The sequence below is a fragment of the Mustela lutreola genome, chromosome 1, assembly GCF_030435805.1.
Source record: "Mustela lutreola isolate mMusLut2 chromosome 1, mMusLut2.pri, whole genome shotgun sequence".
Lineage (NCBI taxonomy): Eukaryota > Metazoa > Chordata > Mammalia > Carnivora > Mustelidae > Mustela > Mustela lutreola.
In genome coordinates this window covers 284,364,575-284,389,054 of record NC_081290.1, presented here as the reverse complement: position 1 = coordinate 284,389,054, position 24,480 = coordinate 284,364,575, and the positions used below count along the sequence as shown (strand labels likewise).

General features: G+C 47.6%; 2 protein-coding genes across 9 annotated transcripts; both read right to left on the bottom strand.

Moving 5' to 3' along the window:
• Positions 1-241: 241 nt before the first annotated feature.
• RBM4 (RNA binding motif protein 4) lies at positions 242-7,945 on the bottom strand. 4 transcript variants are annotated; one of them, XM_059148512.1, is made up of 5 exons: positions 7,805-7,945; positions 6,429-6,851; positions 3,164-3,242; positions 2,549-2,833; positions 565-690 (listed from the first exon to the last, which is right to left on the bottom strand). In XM_059148512.1, the coding sequence occupies exons 2-4, from the start codon at positions 6,838-6,840 to the stop codon at positions 2,557-2,559; spliced, it is 768 nt and encodes a 255-aa protein (XP_059004495.1). In that variant the 5' UTR covers positions 6,841-6,851; positions 7,805-7,945; the 3' UTR covers positions 565-690; positions 2,549-2,556. The 4 variants fall into 4 exon arrangements, with proteins under 4 accessions (XP_059004506.1, XP_059004495.1, XP_059004488.1 ...); XM_059148523.1 differs by lacking the exon at positions 2,549-2,833 and having other exon boundaries at positions 242-690; XM_059148505.1 differs by having other exon boundaries at positions 2,549-3,242.
• RBM14 (RNA binding motif protein 14) lies at positions 7,859-24,185 on the bottom strand. Of its 5 annotated transcripts, none has more exons than XM_059148470.1 (3): positions 23,729-24,185; positions 16,435-17,899; positions 7,862-7,998 (listed from the first exon to the last, which is right to left on the bottom strand). In XM_059148470.1, exons 1-3 carry the CDS (start codon positions 24,063-24,065, stop codon positions 7,995-7,997), a joined length of 1,806 nt encoding a protein of 601 aa, XP_059004453.1. In that variant the 5' UTR covers positions 24,066-24,185; the 3' UTR covers positions 7,862-7,994. The 5 variants fall into 5 exon arrangements, with proteins under 5 accessions (XP_059004477.1, XP_059004453.1, XP_059004443.1 ...); XM_059148460.1 differs by lacking the exon at positions 7,862-7,998 and adding an exon at positions 14,772-15,658 and having other exon boundaries at positions 23,729-24,184; XM_059148479.1 differs by lacking the exons at positions 7,862-7,998; positions 23,729-24,185 and adding exons at positions 14,772-15,658; positions 23,231-23,663.
• Positions 24,186-24,480: the final 295 nt, after the last annotated feature.

Below are 24,480 nucleotides of genomic sequence, written 5' to 3'. Positions count from 1 at the left end.
GTTTCATTACAAATGTGGACTAGTGGGAAGAAGTCTTTACTGGAATAAGGCTACCTGGGTTCTTCTGCACACAACCTCTTTTTCCTTTTGTACCTATAAGTTCTATCTACAATAAAGTAACAGCAATGATGTTCACCCCGAGCTCAATGTCAAGCTCCCTGAACCTCCCCTTCTCTTCCAGGGACAAATAAAGAATCCAGACACAAACCCAAGCAAAAACTCTCTCAAAGCACACATACCCTAAGTTGAAAAACCATTTATTTCACCGGAAAAAAAAAAAAAAAAAAAGTTATCCAACTCTATGTGTATACCCGCCACAAGCCTTTGGGCCAAAAAGACTCAGGAGTAGTGACACTCTCATCAAGGTCATTCCCAAGTCCAACACCCACTGGAAGCAGGAGGCGGGGAGACAGCACAACCCCCACCACAGTTTCTGCACACAATGAGGCCTGCTGGGAGAACAGAACATAAATGGGAAACTACAGAAGTATTAAAGAACAGGAAGAATGGGAAAATGGGCAGGAAGGAGGAAAGGAAGAGGTGGTCTGAACTTTAGCAAGGTAAATTAAGGTCCACGGTTCCTGAGGGACTGAACGTACAGAGCCGAGAACGTCCCGGAGATGGGGTACCACGAAGGGTGTATTCTCATGCACAACCGCAGCTCGGAATTTCAGCCCACACACATCCCACCTGAAAGAGAGCACAATACAGGGGCTTTACAGCAAAGCTCAAAAGGGCTTTCCTACTTAAAACTTCAAAGAGCATCTTTGTGAATTCTGGTAACTTGACAATCCTTTTAAATTTACTTGTACCCATTCCCAGTATCACAATAACCTCTACAAGTGAAAAGAGCTTGAAGGCCAGAGAGTAACTGGGAAGGTCAAACAATCCCAGGCTGGGCCTTTCTCTAAATAGCAAATACTTTTTCAGGAAATTAAGCAAAGACAATGCACTTCTCTTGAAGTTAACGTTAGCATTCCTCAGAAAAGGTTATTTCCACATCAGAAATTATCACTAGAGAGCAGAAAAAAAAAAAAAAAAAAGGAAAGGTTCCAATTAGCTCTCTGCGGTAAAAGTCAAAAGTATGTTTGAATCTGGGTTTACTATTACTACCAAGGTCCAAGTTAAAAATCATTCAAGGTCCAGGCAAAAGTAGCATCGTCTGAACAAACTTTAAGACCTGAGGGCATCCAACTCTGCCTAGTGAAGAAACTAAGACTGTAGAGGAGGGTATGTATAAACTACCTATCAAATCATTCATTCTTTTCCAGCCCTATCAGAGATTTCCTATCCTATAATCCCGGGGAAGTCACATATACCTTCTGCCTTAACTCAAAGATGACAGAATGTCACTCACCCTGTCACTAAAAAATTATGGATTAAAGGTACTGTCTGGGATATACTGGGGACTACCCCAAACAAAAGGTGTTGAGAACCACCCTTTAATGCAACAGCAATTTCCAACACCTAGAGCCCAAAGCTGGCAAACATCAGAAAGAATATACTCAAGTAGAGCCAAATGGATCATGAGGTTCAAACTGTAGAGCAGAGGACAAAGCCAGAGGGACTCAGGGTAGAGCTGGTGGTTCAAGAGTATTAAATGCCCATTATCTAGTGGGAAGACAAGGGAGTGATTTGCTTAAGGCAAAGCTCCCAACCCTGGTGTTTGTACAGATCTGTATTACTATACAACTTGAAGAAGGGGTGAGGATGTCCACTATAACACTGTGGGACAGTTTTAAAAAAAAAAAAGGAAAAAGAAAAATACTGAGCGAAGTAAACAGGCTCTTATAGGACAGATTCAAAGACAAACCAATGGAGTGGGCAATCTATTCAGGGAATGAATCTGTGCTAAGTGGAGAAGTTGGATTTGAGTCTATGCCCCAGACTCCTTGTTTAAAGCTTTATAAATTAAGATCTCTTTTCTCCTCTTTGCCCCAACTTACCATCAAAGAAGACTTTCCTATAAAGCTCACAGGGAGTGAACTGTTCAGGAATGTTAGAAAAACACTGCTTCAAGATTAAGATGATGCCACCTGGGTAGTCTTCATAGTAACTGGGACCCAAGCAATGATGACTAGTTAACTAGTTATCAATTTTATATTACTATAGGTCATATCCGACCTTTCACATAGCACGAAGCAGAACAGGAAACTTGCAACCCTTAATAATGTCGCACACCTAGGAATTTCAACAAAGGCTCTGGAGAAACAGCACACCTCAGTCTGAATATATGGGTCCCAGGTTCAGTTCAATTACAGCACATAGGTGTGACCCAAGATTCAGCACACCATTCTTTGCTTTTCCAGGCACAAATAGCATCAGACGGACTCCCACTATTAGGAGCCCTGAAAAATAGCCATGAGGGCTACGGATGTTTATATATTTCAAAAAGTTAGGTAGTTAAGGTCTTCTCCCTAGCCTCTGAACCATGCTAGTAACCTTACCCTGACCCAGCAAAAGCAAGCAAGCAGGGCAGCCTAACTGAAGCCTTTAGGCTGCAGGAGGGATGGCAAAACCAGAACAGGGGACACCCCACCACTCTCACCTCAAGCCTTAAAAGGCTGAATACCGCGCCCGATCCGCATACTGCTCCCGCTCATACCGGGCCATGTCGTACAGGGAATTCCGCGCGGCCGCCGAAGCTTGGGACAACTCACTCTCATGCCCGTAACCGTAGCCCTCTCCAACAGTGGGGACTGGGCCTGTAGCGCGACGCAGGGGGCTCCGATCCCGCCCGTAATATGAAGTGGAAGCTGCGGTAACAGCAGCAGCGGCTGCTGCAGCAGCAGCGGCTGTAGCAGCAGCAGCTCCTGAGGTCGGCAACAGGTGTCTATCGTAGGGATCGAGAGAGGTGGAGGTGAGGTGACTGGCCATGGCTGTGTTCTGGACTTGTGGCAGCTGGGACAGGGTCTGCTCTGCGTAATTATACGCAGAGGCAGCTGCAGCCGCCACTGCCTCATAGGACCGGGCAGCACGGCAGCGCTTGTAGTAGGCATCGAGCGCTCCGTACGCGTTGTTGTAATACAACGAATCCCCATAGCTCATGGTGTAAGGTGTACGCACTGCTCCATATTGCTCATTATATTGCTCGGTAAAGTCTGCCACTCGGCCCGAACGATCTATCGGACACTCTTTGGACCAGTGCCCCTCTTTCCCGCACCGATAGCAGCCGCTCTGGTCTCCCATCCCGGGCGCAGTCCTAAGCCGGCTGGTGGACAACTGCACGTGCATTCGTTTGCCTTGAAGAAACAGACGCAAGAAGGGTTGCTATCACTCTTAGTCATAGCCCACGCCCCTACCCCAGACACTGGTCATAGCAATGGCTTTACCTAGACAACTCTAATGCAGAATTCATTGCCAAAAAAAAGTTTAAAAAAAAAAATCCACTATACAAATTCAATATAATGACTTGATTTCAGGCAAAGATCAGTTAGATGAGGTGTTTCAGCTGTAACACTAATTTAATGCTTGTTCCCAAAAACAAGCACTTCATCCTTTGCCGAGTCACTGCAGACAAAAACTACCCTGAACGATGGCCCACTGTCCAAAGAAACTACAGTAAGACTCCTGCAAGATTCTGCCATTTCCCATCTTCACCACCAAGACTGATTTCCTTAAGGGGGATAATGCAAAGGCCAGTCCTCTAGCTTCCCACCCCAAAATCAAAGAGATTAAGACCCTAGAGTTACCACTGATGGAGAACATGACCCAAACATGATCTGTGGCTGAATGGGATAAGTAAGTTTCAAGATTTCTGGAACAACACTCATGAACTGGGGGAAAAGGGATAATAAATACACAATGAAGGACTGCCTTTCTCCTTAACACAGTCCTTTCAATTGCTGGTCCTGACAGTCATTCCACCAAAGATTCTTTACAATCTGATGGCTAACTTCAGTGACCTCCTAAGGAAACAGGACAGGCAATTCACAAGATGCCTGAATTCTTAGAAAGATTTTGAAAAACATGGAAGAAAAAGGGGAAGAAAGGGGAGAAAAACTAAGACTAACCAGTATTATTAGTGGATCAAAGAGTTCGTTTTAACAAGATTAAAGTACTTTTTCTACTTAAACTAGGCAACCGAGAGATTCTAAAAATACACAGCTATCTTCTGCTGAAAATTACAATTTATATTCTGAAAATAAAAAAATATTACTTCTGGAAAACTTTACAAAAGAAACTTTTCAAGAAGTTTAATGTTTAAAATCTTTTCACAGTAAGTTTCCAGCTAACATAATCTACCAATTTAATTTACCTGTAAGCAAAATTCCAACAAAAACTTCCAATGCAAGTGGCTATGATGTACCCAAACATGCAGATGTCAAAGTGAATGGTTAGAAGCAGGAGAGAGTGAAGAGACAGGTCTTCTACTAAGATCTAACAATACAGAGGTTGGTAAATGGACCATTTCACATGCAAACTTAGAAGTCCTGGGAAGCGGGAAAAGGAGGTGAAGGATCAAACTACCCCAAAAAATCCTGCTATAAACATTACATCTGGTTGGTGTAGACAGACTGCAAGTTAAGAACTAAGATACCCAATTAAGTACTTAACTGTTTTAAAGTGCTCACCTATGTCCCTCTGGCATTTGCCCATGGGGCCACTTTGGCACCTAACAAAACCAGAGAAAACAAACCTTGCACATTCATGACATAAAGGTCATTAACTAACGCCCTGACCTAAGGATGTGTCAATTCCAAAGCGGGGGTGGGGGGGTGGGGGGGCGGTGTCTTTAAAAATACCTACAATTGATGTCTTTTAAGTGAGCAAACAACAGAGAACACAACAGACACTGAAAAACTAAAAGGGTTAAAAGACCACTTAATAAACACTGCTACTCCTTGTACACAAAGAACTCTACTGAACAGTACTAAGGAGAATGACTAACAGTAAGAAAGGCAGTGAAAATAAAAATAAGCCTAAGTGGCACCAGACAGCCTACAATTCATATGCCAAAAGTTATGCCGTCCTTATCGCATAAGCTGTCCTGAACTGGTACACACTGGCCTCCCCTTAACACGTGACTGCTGCAAGCAGGCACAGCCACCCATCCTATGACTGGATTAAAGTGGAGAAGAGTGTCCAAAAATTAGGTATCATATCACAAACCCTCCACAAAAAGGCAGTCCTGACCCCAATTAAGTTGTTGACAACAAACAATTCTCAACTTACCAATTAAAAAAGAAAAACTAGACCTGAGAGACTAGTGACACTTTTCTTTAATAATGCATAGCAATACCCACGACACAGTGCATCCGTTACTTGGAGGAACGATGATCAGACCTCCAGCTCTAAGAAAGGTCCAATTTAAGGGAAATAAACACCAGAACAGCAGCAATGACTCTTAACAAGAGTACTCAGGAAAGGAAGCAGTAACTACCCTGCCTGGGCTAAAAAGGTTGGAACATACTTTAAAATGTAGCAAGAAGTTGTGGCAGTATCCTGTTTAACTCAGTAGCAGTCACAACCAAAAAGAAATGGCTTTTTGATACTAGGGACACAAAAGGGAGGGGTGGAGGGGTGGGAGAAGAGTTAGCAACTCACCATGGTTACCACACTCACCCTTCCCGATTGCCACTCTCGCCATAGGAGCTCAAATCTTAAACCAAGAAAAGATAAAACCTTCCATATAAAGGGACAATCCATACCATTACTCATGCTGCCCTCCAGGCACACTAACAATCTAGCCAAGGCTCTAAGGTTAACACCCATCTAGATGCTCTATTCACCAAGGATGTTTAGTCTACCTTCCAAGAGTAAAAAGGCATTGCCATTATTGCCCCCCAAGCCCCCAAATCTCCTCCTCAGAAACTCCTAAATCAGACCTGTATTCTGGAGTAGCCTCAACCTCCAAAGAGAACCTCTTGGTACAAGCATAACAGAAAACCAACAAGAGCAATAAGCCTTTAAAGACACCAGCTATCTCGAGACTAGTTATTTAATGATCACTTATCTTTACTGGGAAGTTATGAGTTGGGACTGGGTGGGGGGGTGTTGCTTAACAGGGATCCTGCTCCCTAAAGTGTTGCTTAGGATACTCTTGCCAGATTCTTTATATGTAAAATAAGATATAATGCTGATACTGGGCTGAGGCAATAAATTCAGAGTGAACCAATGGAACGTGCTCTACCAAGAAAAGGGAAAAAAATTAAAAAGACAAGAGAACTGGGGATATCAAAGGAAAAGTATTTCTGTGCTACTAGGCATAAGAGTCTTAGGGGTTCCAAACTGAAGCCATGTGGTAGACATGGCCTAAGGTAAAGCCTCTACATCCCATGCATTCTCCATTTTAAGTCCATCACCCACAGTGCTTCACCATCAACACCAACAGCTGTATCTCTACCCCAAACCCCTCCCTTTACTTATCCAACCTATTTTCTGCACATAGCCTGCGTTCAGCCCTCTTCCCAAAGAGGGTGGTTCACCTTGAAACTCTGTGTTGTCAAGGCCCCTGATGGCCTCCACTGCATCCTCCGCCCGCTCCATGTGTACGAAGGCATAATCTTTCACGATGTCACATTCAATGACTGGACCATACTCCTCAAACTTGGCCCGAAGCTCTTTGTTGGTACAGGTGGGACTGATGTTGCCCACATGCAACTTTGTGGAGGTTTTGCTCTTATTCTTGCTGGCTTCCACGTTGATGTTCACCCCGTGCAGCTTGTAGTGGTGCAGGTTGCGGATGGCATCCTCGGCCGCCGTCTTGTCCTCTATGTGCACAAAGCCGTAGTTCTTGATGATGTCACATTCCAGCACCTTCCCATACTGCTCAAAGAGTGAGCGGATCTCCTGCTCTGTGGCCTCCCGGGGCAGGTTTCCGATGAACAGCTTCACCATCTCGACACAGCCTGCACGGGAAGAAACAAAAATTCCTAACAAAAGACCTAAGGCTTACGTTGATTAAAAAACAAAAAACTCTAGCGAATATTTCCAGTTTTCCCTTTCTCTTACACGCCCACCTCCACAGAACAATCAAAGGAAAGTGGGAATAAGGAGGCCCACGACAGTACAAAGGATAGAACCCGTAAGAATGGGAAAGTCTGTAACAAAAAGGTCCTTAACAGACAAAGGGTTTGAGAAGAGTTGGGCAGCTTCTAAGCAAATGGAAATGAAAGCGAGAGCGTACACGCAAGGCTAGAGATACTGGGCTTTTCTAGTCACTGTGAGGTCAGAAAACGAAGGTCTAAATACTGGCTGGCTGAACTGACTACTGAAATTACGAATTAGCTCTTCCTCTTGCAACCGAGCGAGCGGCCACCATTTCCGGGAAAGTGGGCCTTATAATGGCTACGTTTTCGGGTTTCCTTTGGAAGCAGTGAACCGGCGACCCGAGCCGGAGAGCTCGGCAGGAGGAAAAGTACGGTAAGTGCAACAGCGGAGAACGCCTCTCCCGAGGTGCCATCCTACGAGCTCCCGCAGAACGGGGAAATGCGTGGCCTGAGAAGGGGCTTCAGACTCTTCAGCCAGACAACAGTGTCTCGGGGCCCAAGGAATTCTAGAAAAGGGTTTCAATTTTCCTGAGTCCAAGGAAAACGCGGTTATCTCTATGGAAACCTCTAGGCAGGAAACCGAGCCAAGTCGGGTAGAAGGCAAGGTGGGGAGAAAGCAGGGTATTCTCGGGGGAGGTCGTGGGGGAAGGGCTGCTTCAGGCTTACCGCGCAGTGCCCAGCACCGAGGTCTGCTCTCAGAGACGGGTGCGGAGGCCGCGACCCCACTACGATACCCCTGAAGCCCAAAGAAGTGAAATAAGATTTAACAAGACCAAAAGAAAAAGACAGTGGAGGGGCTTGGAGTCTCTCACCCGCACGGAAATCAGCAGGGGCTCTTCCTCGCGGCGCAGACGCTTCTGACAAAACGCTAAAATGGCGGCGGCCGCAGCAGTGACTCTGGGTAGAAGGGGAGGTGAGTGTACCAGCGGATTGGCTGCTCAGTTAAGTTAAAGGCAGGCGTTCCCACAGTTCCTCTTCCTGATTGGTTACGACCAACGCCAATTACCTGAGAGGCCGGGAAGAGGTGGAAACGTCAGTAACCCCGGAGCTTTTATGCGAATGCCAATGAGCGCCTATCTGCCGAAGCCGAAGTCACTGATTGGGCAAGAGGTCGGCGTGAGGGAGGAACTACAAACGTGGGCTTCGCCGGCGGGGTGCGGCCCGCCATTAGGCAGAGCGAGCTGAGGCCCCGGTGTGGCGGTCTTTAGCTTCATGGCGCCAATTTTATGAAGCTTCCACGTTTTGCCACCGACACGTGCACATCCTGACACTCTCCCCTGGCCCATTTTGCCTCCTCCAAATTTCTCCTTCTACACTCCCAACCACCGACCCCTCGCAGCCAGGATGCTACGAACGATTAGCAGACCCAAACGCCAGGTAAGAAAAATAACAAAGCGTCCCCGTCTGAAGAACCAACCTCCTCATTTGCCCAAGAATCCACGCTGTAGCCCCAGGAGTCCCGGAGCTCCCCCCGGATCAAAACTACTGACATAGATGGTGAAAGGAGTTCTGGAAACGGTTAATGGGCGCGGCTTCAATTGGTTTATAACGGCCCCGAAGTTGGCCCGGTCGGAGGCTGCGTTACTCAGACGGCGCTGAGACCAGCTCCCGCGAGGAACCAGCCTCCCGGGGTGGGTCCAAGATGAAGAAAAACGGCTTCTCTGTGTGACCTTGAAGATTGAAAACGCCCCCACCCCGCCCTGAGAAAAAACTGGAGCAGCAAAGTTTTTTGTTTTATTTTATTGGGCACCATCAGCCAGAGCTGCAGGTTTAAACTCCTAGAACCGACCTTTAGGGGAGCCTAATCACATCCAGCTATAAACAAAATACAATCAAGACAGCATTCTCCAGAGCGTCCGGCTCCCTCATCACATCTTTCTTTCTCATCCTTTGGCTTCTTCACGTAATCCCATATTCATCGAGCAAGCAATGACCCTTTGCGAGGCAGCTTTTGAGGAGAGAGTTAAAAGCTGGAGTGCGGAAAGGTGCTGAATGAAAGAACTTAAAACAAAAGCAGTGAGTTATCTATGAGGCAAGGGATGACATTTGAGTATAACATGCAACGGTCCAACACAGCCCCCAGAAAGAGGGGTGGGGACCATAAAAAGAAAGGAGTCAAAGTTATGGAAATGAGTTTTTAAACTGGACATGACTCTCAGGAATCAAGTGGTGGAAAACTGGTCAAGACTTATTCTAGGGTGGGAAGAGCAAAGGACCTAAAAACATTGAAATATAACATTTACAGGTGTAGTCATTAATGGTGGTCCGTTTTCATTGTGGATTTTGATACTGAAACTCTGAGACTGAGTAAAGGCCATATAATCAGTGATGAAGAAAATCAATTCCACGTTAGTCAGCTGTGTGTGTGCCCTTTTGAGGGGGCCAGCCATCAGATGAGGGTCAGCACTCAATCTGCAGGGAAACACATCTGGTATAGAAATCCTCTCAGCTCCTTTCAGTCTGATCTTCCAAATTTTGTGTGTCCCAACTGCCCTGGAGATAAACTTTCTTCCAAAATAACCAAAGCAGAAGAGACCCACTCACTCTATAAACTAAGAATCTCTCCAGGCCCAAAGGGGAGAGGACTGGGAATATAAATCTCAGGATCACAATCCATGCCAGTTTGCAGACCACAGCCTCCCCCCCCAATCCTGTCCCCAACACCCTCAATCTAATTACTTGATTTACCTTCTGAAAGCCTTTAAGGTGAAGTAATCACAGGTTTCATTTTGCACGCTCATCCAACTCAGTAAAAGCACATTAAATCATCACCCGATTCTTAAAACCCACTGCAATTGGAAAATTGTCAAACTCACCCTGCCTGATCTGGTTCTTGCCAGAATCTCCTTAACAGCCCCCACCCCGACACACACAGTGCTCCACCCCACACACCCCAAACCCCAATTATGCTCCAGTACACTGGCCTTTTTGTTCCAAGTTCATTCAGGCTGGAATGTTCTTTCCCCAAGTCCTTTGGTGGCCACCTCACCCCCTACCCCAACCCTACCTTGGCACTCCATGCCATGACTTCATGTTATTTTTCCAAATACTTACCACCACTTGAAATTCTATTTGTTCATTCCATTTCTTTCCACCTTTTCCCCCCTCCCTCATCAAATACTTGTTCAAGGGCAGGGACCCTTTCTTTGTCCTTACTCTATCATCAGTGTTAAATGCACCTGGAACATGGCAGGCACTCAATTATTTGTTGACTAAGTTAACACAGAGGTGAATGAATGCAAGACTTCTCGGGAACCAAAAGGAGTAATACTTCGGATTTTCAGTCAATATCAGTTTAAGACCGTTCGCCCTTATTTCCAAAAACAAGCACTTTTACCCCTATTACCTAGTATGCTCTCCAGTCTCCCTCAAACAGAAAAAGCAGGTGCTCAAAAGCCAGGGGGTAACTATGGTACAGCTTTTGATCATCAGGAATACCTACTTGACACATGCTAAAAAATGAAGCTTTAGGTAGAAACATCTGTTTGTAGTTCAAGCATCTCCATAATGATATTCACCTATCCAACTCTATTGTATTGAGCACTAAAGCAGCTAAAAACCATTAAGATTTACAAATCATCTGGTCCAAATCCTCTACCTTACCAACCCAACTTTGCAAAATAGGATTGAATGCAGAGTTTTAAAAGCACCCTGTCCAGTAACACTTTAGGTGCTACTTGGGTGATTTGCTGATAGAGTTACCAAGCACCTAAAAGGAAAGCGACTTGTCCAAAGTCATCTAGACAGCTGGTATCTGTCACAGCCAAGCAAAAATACACATTCTCACTGCAGATCCCAAAAAGACAGAAGTCTGGACTCTTCAAAGAGCAATAAAGGAACAATCCAAACTTAAGGGTGAAACACTGATGTCAGTGAAAACCATTCAAATGTGAATAAACAAATCTACTACTATAACACCCTTAGGGGTAAACATATATAATTTATACATGTTAAACTCTGGCTCCTACCCAGAAACGATTACTGGTTTAACAAGAGCTCAAATTAAAAATCAGTATTCTCCAGGGATGTCCAGATTAGCCTTCCTTGACTAGGCCAGTCAAGCAAGCTTCCTAAACCTCCAATCCCACTGGCAGCTACACCCTCTTACCCTCCCCCTTAATGTTTCTGCAGGTTTCCTACCCCATATCTTTCTTTCCCACGCCCAAAGAGAATCTGATCTCAAGACACTGAAGTGTTGTCTGAGACTGCAAGTGACAAAAACTGGTGTGGTCCGTGTCCTATTTCACTCCTAGGTACCACTCATTCAAAAAATCCAGTTTCACGGATTCATATGTGCTGCACTCACACCTACATCCAAAGTCCTTTGCTCAAATGTGTTCTACTAGGCCACCCCAATCTCTCCAGAATGTTCTAATTCCTGTCTGTGAGATAGCTAGCACTTAAAGAGCAGTGACTATATATGAGGCCCTACACTTGTCACATGTTCTCATCTGATCCAAGTATTATAATAATTACAAGCAAAGTCCTGGATAGTTCAATTCAAAATACTGATTCAATCCCTTGATCTACTTTCTAACAAAGTGAGAATTTTTTCTTTTTGTTATTTAACCTACAGCCTCAACTTCCCCATTCATTAGATTTAAAAATACTTAAATGGCACTTGGATTGCAATGAAGATCAAATGAAATTCCTGTATGAAATGTACTTTTAATGGTGCTTAGTAAGTGTTCAATAAATGTTAGCTATTATCTTCATTTTATAGACGAAAAAACAGGCAGAGTTCCTGACACGTCCAAGATCACAAAGCTAAGTGACAGAAACACGATTCCAACTCAGGAAACCTGGTTTTAGAGTCAACACCCTTAGTCATTCTCTCTGTACCAAGTCAATTTTCCAACCGAATAGATCCTATTTCCAGAAAGTTGTAACTAGTGGAACTGCCTTGTATCTTTCACTATCCTAGTATTGTTTATTAACTGTAAGTAGTTCACTGAGATAGGTCCTACCTCCCCATATTATAAATTCAAGGTCAGCCCAAGGGCTCAGCTACTTCGACACTGTTATTTCCAGTAGTATAAACACACAATATTTCAAATGATTTAGAGCTACTTGAAATAATTTTAGGAACTTTTTTCCTTGGAAAACCCCTTTTGTGATCTCTCTAAAGGTAACTATAAAATTTAGGTGAACATAAATTTTTCACCTGCTCATCTTTTTTTTAAGATTTTATTTATTTATTTGAAAGAGCGGGAGCACAAGCAGTGGGGAACATCAGAGAGAGAGAGAAGCAGACTCCCCGCTGAGCAGGGAGCCCGACGCCGGAGACTCGATCCCAGAGACTTGATCCCAGGACCTTGGGATCATGACCTGAGCCCAAGGCAGACGCTTACTTAACCAACTGAGCCACCCAGGCAGCCCTCACCTGCTCTCCACCTTTTCTTCTCTATTATTACCCAACCTTCTATTAGATACAGTCCATAAATCTAGGAAATTTGTTTTCATTATGACCTCAGTCATCCCCTATTATAGTCAGCTTACTTGGCTGGATAGGGCAAAATGACTGGAGAACCAACAGTCTGTGCAGACACTGGTAGAGCTTAACTGATGTGCATAACTAAACAGCAGCCTACCGAGAGGCTGACCCAGTCGCAGTGACAGTCCCATTGCCTCCAGTACAAGGGATAGGGCCCCAGGTCTACCCCAGGCAGAATTTGAAACAAAGTCCAAACCTCAGAAGGGAGCAGACTAAGGCCGGAAGCCCCTATGTGATCTTGTTCCAGGAATAAATCATCTTAAACTTCTCCAATGAAGGCCAAGTTGTAGAGGTAACAGATGCAGAAGTGCAAAAATCTGAAGACACTGGGAGCCCATATTCCCCACCCTCTTATCCCAAAGCACATAGTATGTCTGTCCTCCCATTCACTCAACCCAACCACCTCCAAGTTATAGGACCCAGGAACTCAGAAATCCACAAAAAGCAAAGTATGAGTGGGCTATAGGATTAACACAGGTGGCATATTTTAAGTAAAAGAGGAAGGGAATTTTAAAACAATCTGCAAGAAATAAGAGAATGACATGATTTAGCTTTGTACTTGCTTCTACTTAAACAACGAAAAACCTCAGGGCTGAGGCAGCAAGGGCATCATGACCTAAAGATGCTAGTGATCCTCTAGGGCCAGGTCACTCTGAAGAACGTGGGCTGCAATACAGAATGCTGGCCCCAAGAGCACATTTAGCTGTTTTTTTTTTACAGGAACCCTGGGATTAGGGTAGTGGCAGCACCCTCACTGGAGAAAAAGGAAGACAGAAAGCCACATGACAAAGAAATATCACAAATACAAAAGCCACAATCACAGCCCTATAATCAACCAACCCTCTATTTTCCAGAGTAATAATTGGAGCTAAGCTTGTTAGCTTGGCCCTCAGATCACCCCACCCTCCCTGCAGAAAAGTGACAAGAAACCCATCGATCTCCCCCTCCCAGTCCTGTAAAGAAATGAAAAGGAACAGCGAAGCACCTGGAGGCAAAGCAGTGAGCAAAAAGAGAAGCAAGGACAAGAGCTATGGCCCCAGTAACTCCCCGAAATTAGTCAGCATACACAAAAGCTCATGGTTATCAAGATTATATACTTCTGCCCACTGGGCAGAGGGAAGAGAACATCTGGGGGAAGCCACTGTCACAGGCGAATTCACGAGAAGCCAGTGAGAGGCAGAAAAGAATCCACCTGAACTCCACCTGATTTGACAGACAACTCCCCCCAAATCGCCTTACCCCAGCAGGCTCCCATAATCCAATCTCTAAAGCCCCCTTTCCCAAAAGAACATCAGCAGGTTCCTACCCAGCCAGTTTGCTTCCATTCACTCATTATCAGTAAGCCCAAACTTCCATCTGGTCCGTGGCTGGAACTTTTCTTTATTCTTTTTTTCTTTTTCTTTCTTTCTTTCTTTTTTTTTTTTTTTTTTTTTTGCCCAGGCCCTCTCAACGCCCCCCAACCCCCCACCCACCCATCCCAGAATTCAAGTATAGAAAGAATCTTCCAATTCTCACCCTAACCCAGCAACCCTTCTTGGGTTATGCTTGTACCTCACCCCTTTCCCAGTCTGTGAGGACACCTTCAACTATAAACCCAGCAAGAAAACATCTAGAAACCCCAACAAATGGAGATAAGGGAAGTTGAGTCTCAGAGCACTATTACGGCAGAAGTTGGCAGGACGCAGGAAGGACGCTCCATGGTGATGTTCAACAGGCGGAATACCGGGTCTCTAGCCAGATTCCCCAGACCTGCTTCCGACTGTCCCTGCTCCTCCTCTCTCTAACCACAGGGAAGTACCAGACACTGACATCACCCCTACCCCACCACTGGCTCCCTTCTGGGTCCCAGCTTCAGCACTCAAGCCCACCCTCTGGAGAATCCTCTAGACTTTAAGCACCAAAAGCATTTCACTTCCCCACTTCTCACTTGAGAAGCCATACCCCAGAACCACCCCGCTGAAGCACAGGTTGTTTCCGACCTGGAGATAAGTTAGGGGGAAACAGGCAATAAATTTACTGCACCTTGGTGTGATCAATTCAAGTTAAGGGCTGAGAAAGTCCAAGCAACTTGGTCTGGACTCTCCAGTCCTAAAGATGGCAGACTAGCAGGCCAACGATGACCTATATCCCTCTGGACAGCAGGAAAATCACTAATTCCCACATTCAAACCCCTTTCCTTATCTGCCCTGGGGTTATCCAGCTGCCTTTCCCTTTGCTGTCATGACTTCCTGGATGTCAAACTGGCTCCTCTGAAACTGAGTGCAATCAAGACAATGACAACCAGGTTTCCAAACTGCAAATTGCCCCAAGTTTTATTTGTAGTCCATACAAAAGGGAAAAAAAAAAATCAAGGTTTTCTAACACCACCTACTTGGGGAGATGGGGACGTGGGACTGTGCCACTCAGCATCAGCTATAACATCGGGGGGACAGTAGGGATTTGGACGTATACCAACCGACTGTCCCGACAGGAACTCAGTCTCAACACAGTCCATAGAGGGACAAAGTCAGGGCCCCCTGGACTGCTGGCACAGCTTGGCGCATAGGAAATGGTTAAGCTAACCCTTTCCTGGCCTCCCTCACATCTAAAAAGAAAAAGGCGCCGCCGACCTCAGCTGCAGGTTGCTTCCCCATCCAGACGACCTTAAATATCGCGCACAAAAATAAAAGGGAGCCAGGAAAAAATAAAAACGTAAAAGAAATTCCCATCCTGGGAGATGGGAAGCAGGGGAGAGGGGAAACCGCAGATCTAGAGCCAGTAGCAAGATTTGCTGCTGAGGCGAAGGAACAAAGTAGGTTACTGCCGAACACTCAAAAGGATCATCTCCTGGGGAAGGCCCACAGGGTAGAGGGGATGAAAAACCGCAAACGGGAGAGGTATGGGCCAGTGGTTATAACCCGGGTCTGCACCCTGCCCCACCTCTCCTCTCCTTCCCTCCCTGTGGTGCCCCATCCCAGGATGGCCCTACATGCGGCGCTGGTAGCCAGAGTGCATCTGAGCTGCCCGCAGGTAATCATTATAGGAGCCCGAATAGCGTGCGTAATCGGAATGGGCATCGGGCAGGCGACGGTAATCCAGCGAGGACTTTGTCGGCGAGCGGCGGAACGAGAGCTGCGACTCTGATAAACGGCGGTAATCAGAGAGCTCGGCTAAACGCCGGTCGGAACCATACCTAGTCGAGAGAAGAAGACAGTTGGTGAATGAGACAATTGAGGGGAGGGCTCCAGGTGGGCATGGGGGAGATGCCAATGGGGATAGGGAGGGTGTGATCAGATTGGTCTCCAACAAACACGATTTTGTCAGAAGGCTCATCACCCTATCCAGGGCAAGAAATCAAGCCTGGTTCAACTCAGTGGGAAACCAAGCCCACCACCGAAGCCCTCCCTTCTCAACTGGCCAAGGTGGATTTGGTCTACATTCCCAAACCACAAACAAACTATCCCCCCTGGGCCCTGCACAGAAAGACCTTGGTTGTTTATCAACAGAACGGCGGACGAAAGCAAGGTCCCCAACTTCCCAAAGAGTGGACGCACCTCCTACACCTTGCCTTCAGCCGGTGAGTGCCAAAGGGACTACTCTTTCAAACCCACCCCACCAAAGCCAGGACAACCACGTAACAGGCTTAAGGATCCTTGAGACGGTGGGAAAGGCTGTAGGCCACAATCCTGCAGGCAGTAGCTCCAATGGCACTTGGGCTAGCCTAGACAGGTGACACTCTTCCCAGCCTGACTAGCTGGTACCACCCCAGGCTGAGCACTAATGCTCCACCTGAACCCTGGTGACCAGAAAAGTTCACAGACATCAACCCCTTCGGCCTTTGGACATCCCATGGGAGTAGAGGAGTGAAGACCAAAGGAGAGGCCAATGGCTCCAGTTTCCCTCCCATGCCAACCTCAGCCCCTTGCCCTAAGCCCCAGCTGGGGGCAGAGGCGGGGGGGCATACAGTACCTTTTCGACATGGCGACAGCCTTTTTGTAGGGATCGTCGTAGCTGGCCCGGGGTGGGGAGAGGCGGGTACGCTCATAGGGCGGCGGGGTGCTGTTGGCGTTGGCAACGGCCCCCTGGGACATGGACAGGTAGGCTGCAGACGGCTGACCTGCCCCATCGTAGGCATTGCCCGGCTGGCCACGGTAGGAGGCAGCAGCCTGGGGATGCTGCTGGGCAGCATAGGAAGCAGCCAATGAGGCTGACGACTGAGTGCGGTACGGAGCTGCCAGGGTGGCAGAAGGCTGGGCCCCATAGGCAGCTGCAGCACCATAGGAGCCGGTGGCTGCGGCAGCTGACTGAGCCCCATAGGAGCCTGACAGGCCCATTGATGCTTGAGCCCCGTAACTATTCAGCTGGGTCTGAACAACCGGCTGGGCCCCATAGGAGCCAGCCATTGGGGTAGTGGCTTGTGCAGCGTAGGCAGCTGGTTGGCTGGCATAGGCAGCAGCTGTAGCTGGCTGTGCCACATACGCAGCCGGCTGGGAAGAGTAGGAAGCAGCCTGTTGTGCAGCGTACGGGGCAGACTGCGCATTGTAAGAGGCTGAGGGCTGGGCATTGTAAGAAGCTGCCTGGGCCCCATAAGCTAGTGAGGAGGCTGCAGACTGGGCCCCATAAGAGGCTGCCTGGGCCCCATAAGAGCCTAAGGAGGAAGCTGCTCCCTGGGTGTTGTAGGAGGAGGCAGCCGCACGAACCCCATAGGAAGAGGCAGCCTGGGCGCCGTAAGAGGATGGCTGGTTACCATAGGAGGCAAGGGAGGAACCCTGAGCCCCATAGGAGTTGAGCGAGGAAGCCGCAGCTGGCTGACCCCCATAGGAGGACAGGGCCGAGGCTGAGGGCTGGGCTCCACCATATGGGCCAAGCGAGGAAGCTGCAGCAGACTGGGAGCTAGGGCTAGCCAGCTGGCCCCTGTATGGGGCCCCAAGGGATACAGAGGGCTGAGCGCGGTAAGAGGCTGCCTGGGCTGTCATGGGCTGAGTCCGATAGCCGACACCCAAAGAGGCAGAAGGCTGGGCCCTGTAGGCAGCTCCCAGCGACACTGAGGGCTGGGCCCGGTAGGTGGCTGGCTGGGCCGTCAGTGGAGCCACATAGGAGGCTCGGGGAGGTGAACGGCGCAGGGGGCTGCGGTCGCGACCAAAGAAGGGTGGTGTGGGCTGACGGGCTTGCCCATCAAAGCCACCAGTGCTGTTGCCAAAAGCCTGCTGGTAGTCGAAGGTGGCAGAGAAGCCACCAGTTCCAGGGAATGCCGTATCCCCAGCCCCTGGTTTCTTGGTCTTGTCCCCAGACTGGATAGCCAGGCCGGGCCCCTTCTTCTGACCCTTGGTTGAGAGTTCCACGTTGATGCGCTTGCCCTTCACTTCTTTGCCGTTGAGCTGCGCGATGGCGGCTTTGGCATCTGCTTCCTTCTCCATGTGAACAAACGCGTAGTCTGATAAAGCAGCAGACAGAGGGTTAGCAATTAGGGGGGCAGGGCATGCTACCTGATGGGTCCCAAACTGGACACACAACAGCACCCAGCTGTTGCCAGCTACCTCCAGGCCTCCAAACCCTCCTCTCCAGGAGTATGTCATGAAACATGGCTCCCATGTATCAAAGCTTCCGACCGTCCCAAACAGTCACCTTTCCCTATGGCCTTCTCCCCAGTCTCCCCTATCCCCCTGCAACTTCACCCAACTTTCTGGCAAGAGAAGAAAGAGCAAAGATGAACTGTAACACCAGATGAAAATCTTTCCAACTCCTGTAAGTGTAAACCACGGACAAAACACAGAAAGGGTCCTGGATCACTCAATTATTCAGTGTTCTCTAACCCAAGGTCACCAAACACTACTGCTCACCTTTGAAGCTTAACTCTGAAACACTGGAAATGACCACTGTCTTAACATGACCCATGTCTCAGCCCAGGGTCCAATTAAAGCAAGAGAGCTAGACTCCAATGCACACTTCATGAAATTCCTCCAATGTGATCTCCCCCTTTCTCAGAGTACTTCCACGCACAGGCCTTCATCTGGGCCTCACAACAATCCTGGGAGGCAGGCAGAGCAAAAGATCGTGATCTCTACTTTACAGGTGGGGAAACATACTCAGAGAATATTTACATGCCCTGCCCTAAATCAAAATTTATTAGAGCCAGGAACAGAATCCCAATTCTTCTGTGCCCCTTCACTACCCGTCTATCCCTGAGAAGTCAGTGTGTAAGGCAGAACCGTGTAATGTGACTAGAAATTTTAAACTTACAACAGAAGCTGGAACGCACGTAAGTAAGCCAGTGAGGTGTGGGAATGGAAATCAAGCCTCTTGGCTGAGTTCAGGCCTAAGCCCCCTCCCCCAAGCTACAGAATATCCTCTACGTGTTCCTCTTTAAAGGACAGAAATACACCTTAACCCTCGGACTCCTGTTCACAGGGCGACTGTTTACAGGGAAGATCTGGTTTCCTAGACTCAAGGTAAGAAACTGCGATTACTGCAGCTTGTGGGCTCTGCTAAGCAGGTTACCCGTGAGGTCCTCATTCAGGATTTCAATGAGCTGTGGTGGGATACAAACTCAAGACAGGACGCTGATCTCAAAGTCCTCAGCTACCACACAGAAGGAGACAATTTTAGATTAGAAGAGGGAGGAGTGGGAAGAAATTCTTATTCATGCTCAAACTCACAAACCACAAAGGTGCAAGGAGGATATGAAAAACAATGAGAAGATCATGCTCTTGGGAGATAAAGCCATGCACTTAAACCCATCTGAATCTGTGGCTACTTAAGTACTAAGTACCTGCATGCCATCTCGCTCATATTAGTTTAGGAAATGAAGAACTACCTGAATGAAATCACTAAAATTCCATTCTTGAAGATAAGAAATCCTTTTAAATAGCCTTGAAGTAAGTGTCCTCTAATTTCTAGAAACTTTCATACTGTGATGCCCTCTCTAGCTGCTCTGAGAGAGCAAGTCATTTTTTCTCAATGTGAGGCATGCCACCAACCTGCGTCTGGTACAAATGAAAATAAAAATGTAATTAACAGGTACAAATCATAAGTATGGTACAGCACAAGGAATCCTGGGTTAGGCACTTAAAAGTCTCAGTTATAGACCCAAATATCACTGACTTGCCAAATCTGTCCTACCCACCTCAGAGTTAGGAGATTCAAATAAGAAAATAAAAGTGCCTTGCAAAATATAAATAGCTATATGATAATAAAGAATTAGATGATTATTTAAGTCTAGAAATAACCAAAAGCTTCTCCCCCTACAGAACACTTTCCTTCATTTTTAATAATAAAAAACAAGAGTTACCGTAACATTTGTATATGCAAACTTAGAACCTGCCAGAGATGATAAAAAAACAAAACGAAGCATCACAACTCTCAATCCTCACACCCCCATGATCAGAACCTGATTTCCCACCTACCAATTTAGGCAGGTGTTCCTTTTGGCTTAGCCACAGGGTACCAGAACTGTCCCTATGGTCTCTCACCTCCACTTTGGGTAAAGGTAGCTAAAAATAGATACTATGGTCAGAGATCTCCTTAAAAACAGGCTTGGCTGACCCTCCAGAGAATGCAACTGGTAAGCAAAAAACGGGAGCTTGTAGGCAGATTAAGAAAAATGAAAAAATCTCCAGGCACTATGAGAGAATATTAATGAATGGTATTATAGTCCTGGCTAATCCACCAGCAGATCCAAGGTAGGAAAAACACCCAACAAAAACTTCAAACGGTTTACAATAGCGACAGGACGTCCCACTGTCTACTCCCTATTTAGCTGGGTTTTGTTAAAAAAGCAGACCAAATTGAAATCTGAAAATTGGGATTTCACATGTAGAATTCAACTGACTGCCCAGATAAGTTATATCACTGATTTTTAGAACTGATTTTTAAAAAAGCCATCAAATACACTTAAAATCAATTAATACCAAAAAGTTCCTAAGCCAGACATTATAAAGAGATGTGTGACTTGGTTGTACAGCTGATTCAATGACATCAGGGCTTACTTACCCTATCACAGCCAGGAGCCAAACCAAAACCTAGCCCTATCAAAGATGCCCAGGAACCCACTTAATCCTAGGACGATGTAAAACCAGAAATCTAGAGAACTCCAGGACCCATATGCCTGAAGAGCTAGTTCAAAAAACAGTAATCTCTGAAAGAAATCCACTGCATTTTTTTTTTTTTTTTAAAGATTTTATTTATTTATTTGACAGAGAGAAATCACAAGTAGATGGAGAGGCAGGCAGAGAGAGAGAGAGAGGGAAGCAGGCTCCCTGCTGAGCAGAGAGCCCGATGCGGGACTCGATCCCAGGACCCTGAGACCATGACCCGAGCTGAAGGCAGTGCCCTAACCCACTGAGCCACCCAGGCGCCCCAGAAATCCACTGCATTTAAAGGCACTAGCGAACAATCTTTCAAACAGATCACCTACGGTCTGGTGGCATCACAATTCCTCTAGCACCAAAGTTAAGAGAATCTAGAAAAATGAGTTTTCTTATCCTCAGAAGAGTGAAAATCTCTTAACTTTAAACTACAGATTTGTTTCAGGAGGGTAAAATGGCCCCCTACAAAAAACAAAAACAAAACAAACAAAAAGGGGCGCCTGGGTGGCTCAGTGGGTTAAGCCGCTGCCTTCGGCTCAGGTCATGATCTCAGGGTCCTGGGATCGAGCCCCGCATCGGGCTCTCTGCTCAGCAGGGAGCCTGCTTCCTCCTCTCTCTCTGCCTGCCTCTCTGCCTGCTTGTGATCTCTCTCTGTCAAATAAATAAATAAAATCTTTAAAAAAAAAAAAAAAAAAAAAACCACAAGAACAAAATAAAACCAAAAAAAAAAAACCACAGAGGAAACCATTTCCTCTTCTGCCTTACAGACCTCCCCCTGAAGCCCAAATGGTTCCTAAAGCTGTCAGCAACTCTCATACTTCATTTCTGAACAACCAATAGAATGTGACCTGTGGACAGTAGTTACAATCCCTGTTGCTATGGAGATTTTTGCTCTGTAAATCCAATCACATCTAAGCTTCAAGGGTAACCAGGCAACTATGTTTTCCCTTGGTGAAATAAAACAGAACTGGTCGGCTGTGCAACCCCAAGCTTCTGTGCTATTCAAAGACCCCCACAGCCCAACACCAAAAGACTCGATCATCGAATGCCCCATTCCCAACCCAAGAAATTCGTGTTTATAAAGCCAGAGCCAGTCTCTTCTGCCAAATTCCCCACTTAAAAACTTCACTTTCTTGCACCTCATAGAGACAGAAAAGCATCAGTGGAGAATATGACAGTCAAATCTTTCCCAGAGTCTCTTACATCAAATGTATCAGGACCTCTGGTACTTATCAGGCTAACTACAAATAAGAGCTAACCACTACTCCTTGATGTAATTAACACATTTCTGCTAACTGAATGTTTACAAAAGGATAATAGTCATAACTTTCGCTTTCTCACTAGAAGTCCACCAGTTCTATAAACCACATGCTATTATCCACTTCACCCTCCCCACCACTGTAACTTGGTCTCACTCAGTCCAGAGCGAATCAAGGCAAATTTTCGGTTTCTCTACCACCTGAAAGCAAGTTCTTGACCAATGAGTTCCATGGAGACTATCCCCTCAGATGCTAGTTTCTAGATTCCCAATATAGTAGGCACGTTGCCTGAGAACCACAAAGGAAACTTGGTAGATCAATTAAACACAGAACTCTCATAATGAGTCATGTACCCCCATCCATTTCCTGGCCAGATGCCCAATCTAAAGTCCTTTCTACTCTTAACTCTAAACAAAAACAAAAATCAATGCACCACAAAGCCTGCCTTAGAGCACCAGCAGGAAAGCTTGATTCTGGATATTTGCAGACTTGCACAACCTGAGTTCAGGAAAACAGAATGTGATATTAACGCAAAACAAGGAACTGCTCCGAGCTGTGGAGTCTATGACCCTTCACACTTTCCCAGTTACAAAAAATACAAAGAATGGCCCAAAAGATACACCTTTCCAAGAGAGCAAATGAAGTGTCTTGGTGGAAAGAAGCACCTGCACCCACTTATTTCCTATCCCCTAAACTTTTCACACAGGGTAAGTAAGGGCAGGTATGAATCCAACACCCAGAGTAGGGCATCAGATGCTCCCCCAGGCTGCAGCCTTGACGATGGCAAAGTTAACTCTGATCTGTTCCCAAGGGGAACGGAAACTAGCCACATACACAAGGGTTATGCCAGCATAAAGGAAACAGAACTTACCGGATAGAAACCTAGACTACAAAAGTTAACACTGGGTCCCAAAAAGAAGTCCGGCCTAAATTAGGGATACATTTTTCTCAAAGGCCAACTAGGGATCTACCCTAAGGATCAGACTACTCCAGCAAAGACAAATAGCAAGTAAATGTGTTTTGCCAATGTTTAACCAAGAACCCTCACACACCGCTCTCAATGTCCCCCTCAGCCACAGAGTATACGCCCCCTTGCAAAATCACCGACCTAATAAAAAAACACAGCCCCAAGGGCATGGGCTGGCAGGTAAAGGTTAAGGAAGAGAGGCCTTCATAAAGCAAGCCTCCTTCCACATTCGAAAGGTCCGGGTTTCCAGTTTATAGATGTAAAATCGAGCCCAAAGTAAAAAAAACCCAAGTTTGAGGGACTTGGAAAATAGCGTTGCCACACCTAACCCACCTAACGATACTGAAATGCCAAAGTGATTCGGAAGGGGCCCCTCCTGTACCTACGATTGAGTAGACCCATGCCACACAAAGCTAAAACATCCCAGCCCGAGAAACGTCCAAGGGCCCCGTTACCTTCCGCTCGGGAGCATTCATCGGGAGGGAACACGAGGGTGGCCTTGGGGCCTCAGCCCCCACCTTTTCCCTCTTCCCTTGCTCTCTGACCGACGTCTGGAGAGAAAGTGGGGAAGTGGCGAAATCTTCCCCGCTCCATGATCCGGCTTGTGCCCGTCACTTCCCAATTTCCGCTCGGTGCCAGGCCCAGGAGACCAGTGGAAGACGCGCCCCCGGTACACTCGCAAGTCTCAGGCGCGTCCCCGGCCCCGTAGCTCGGCTCACATCGGCCGCCGAACCCACCCAGAGCCGCTTCCTCCCATCTGGAGAATGGTGCTTGACCACAGGGGAGGAGGGTGGCTCTACCCAACGCGCCCCCAACACCTCCGGCCTCGCTCCCGCGGACTTCCCCACCCTCCCCAACCGCGCGGTGACCGGACCCCCGGGAAAGGGGCGTGGCTAACAAGCAGAGTGCCCAGAGCGCGCCCGCGCCCCCGCCCCCGCGCGCCCCCGCGTTACCTTTCACCACGTCACACTCGATGACGCGTCCGCGGCGCTCGAAGAGGCTGCGCAATTCCTGGCTCGTGCACGCAGCCGACACATTGCCCACGAAAATCTTCCAAGTGTTAAGAGGCCGTGGGCGCGACATCTCCACCACGAGCGCGCGCCCCGGCCGCAGCTCGTGGCCGTGCAGAGCCTCGATGGCGCGCAGCGCGCCTGCGTTCTCGCGCATGTGCACGAAGGCGAACTGTTTCATGACGGCGCAGCTCATGACCGTGCCGTAGGGCGCGAAGAGGGCTGCTAGCTCCTCTGGCGTTGTATCCGCCCCATCGACGTTTCCCACGAATATCTTCATTTTGTCGCCGCAGCCGCCTTCCCGGGGAGCCGGGACCTCTCCTCCAGCGACAGGCGAGACGTCCGACCGGCCGGCAGTCCTCCCCAGGAATGGCTGGCGACCGAGAACCCCGCCGCGCAGGCGCCCTGACCTAACCAATCGGGGCCCACATCCCGCGCGTCCTGCATCCAATCATAGAGGCTGAAAGAAGATGCTCTCAGGCGCAGCCAATCCCAGAGGGTCTGGAGCCCGCTCGTTAGCGGAGGGGGCGGGAAAGGGACGACGGCGCGCGACCAACCGCCACTGCCGGGGGGAGGGGGAAAAGAAGGGTTGGAGAAGGGGGAACGCGCGCGGGGAGCGTCGGCGGCGGAGAGGCCTAGTCGGTGAGATGGCCTCTGGCCGGGGTGGGGCCGGGATCGGCGGGCGCGAGGAAAAA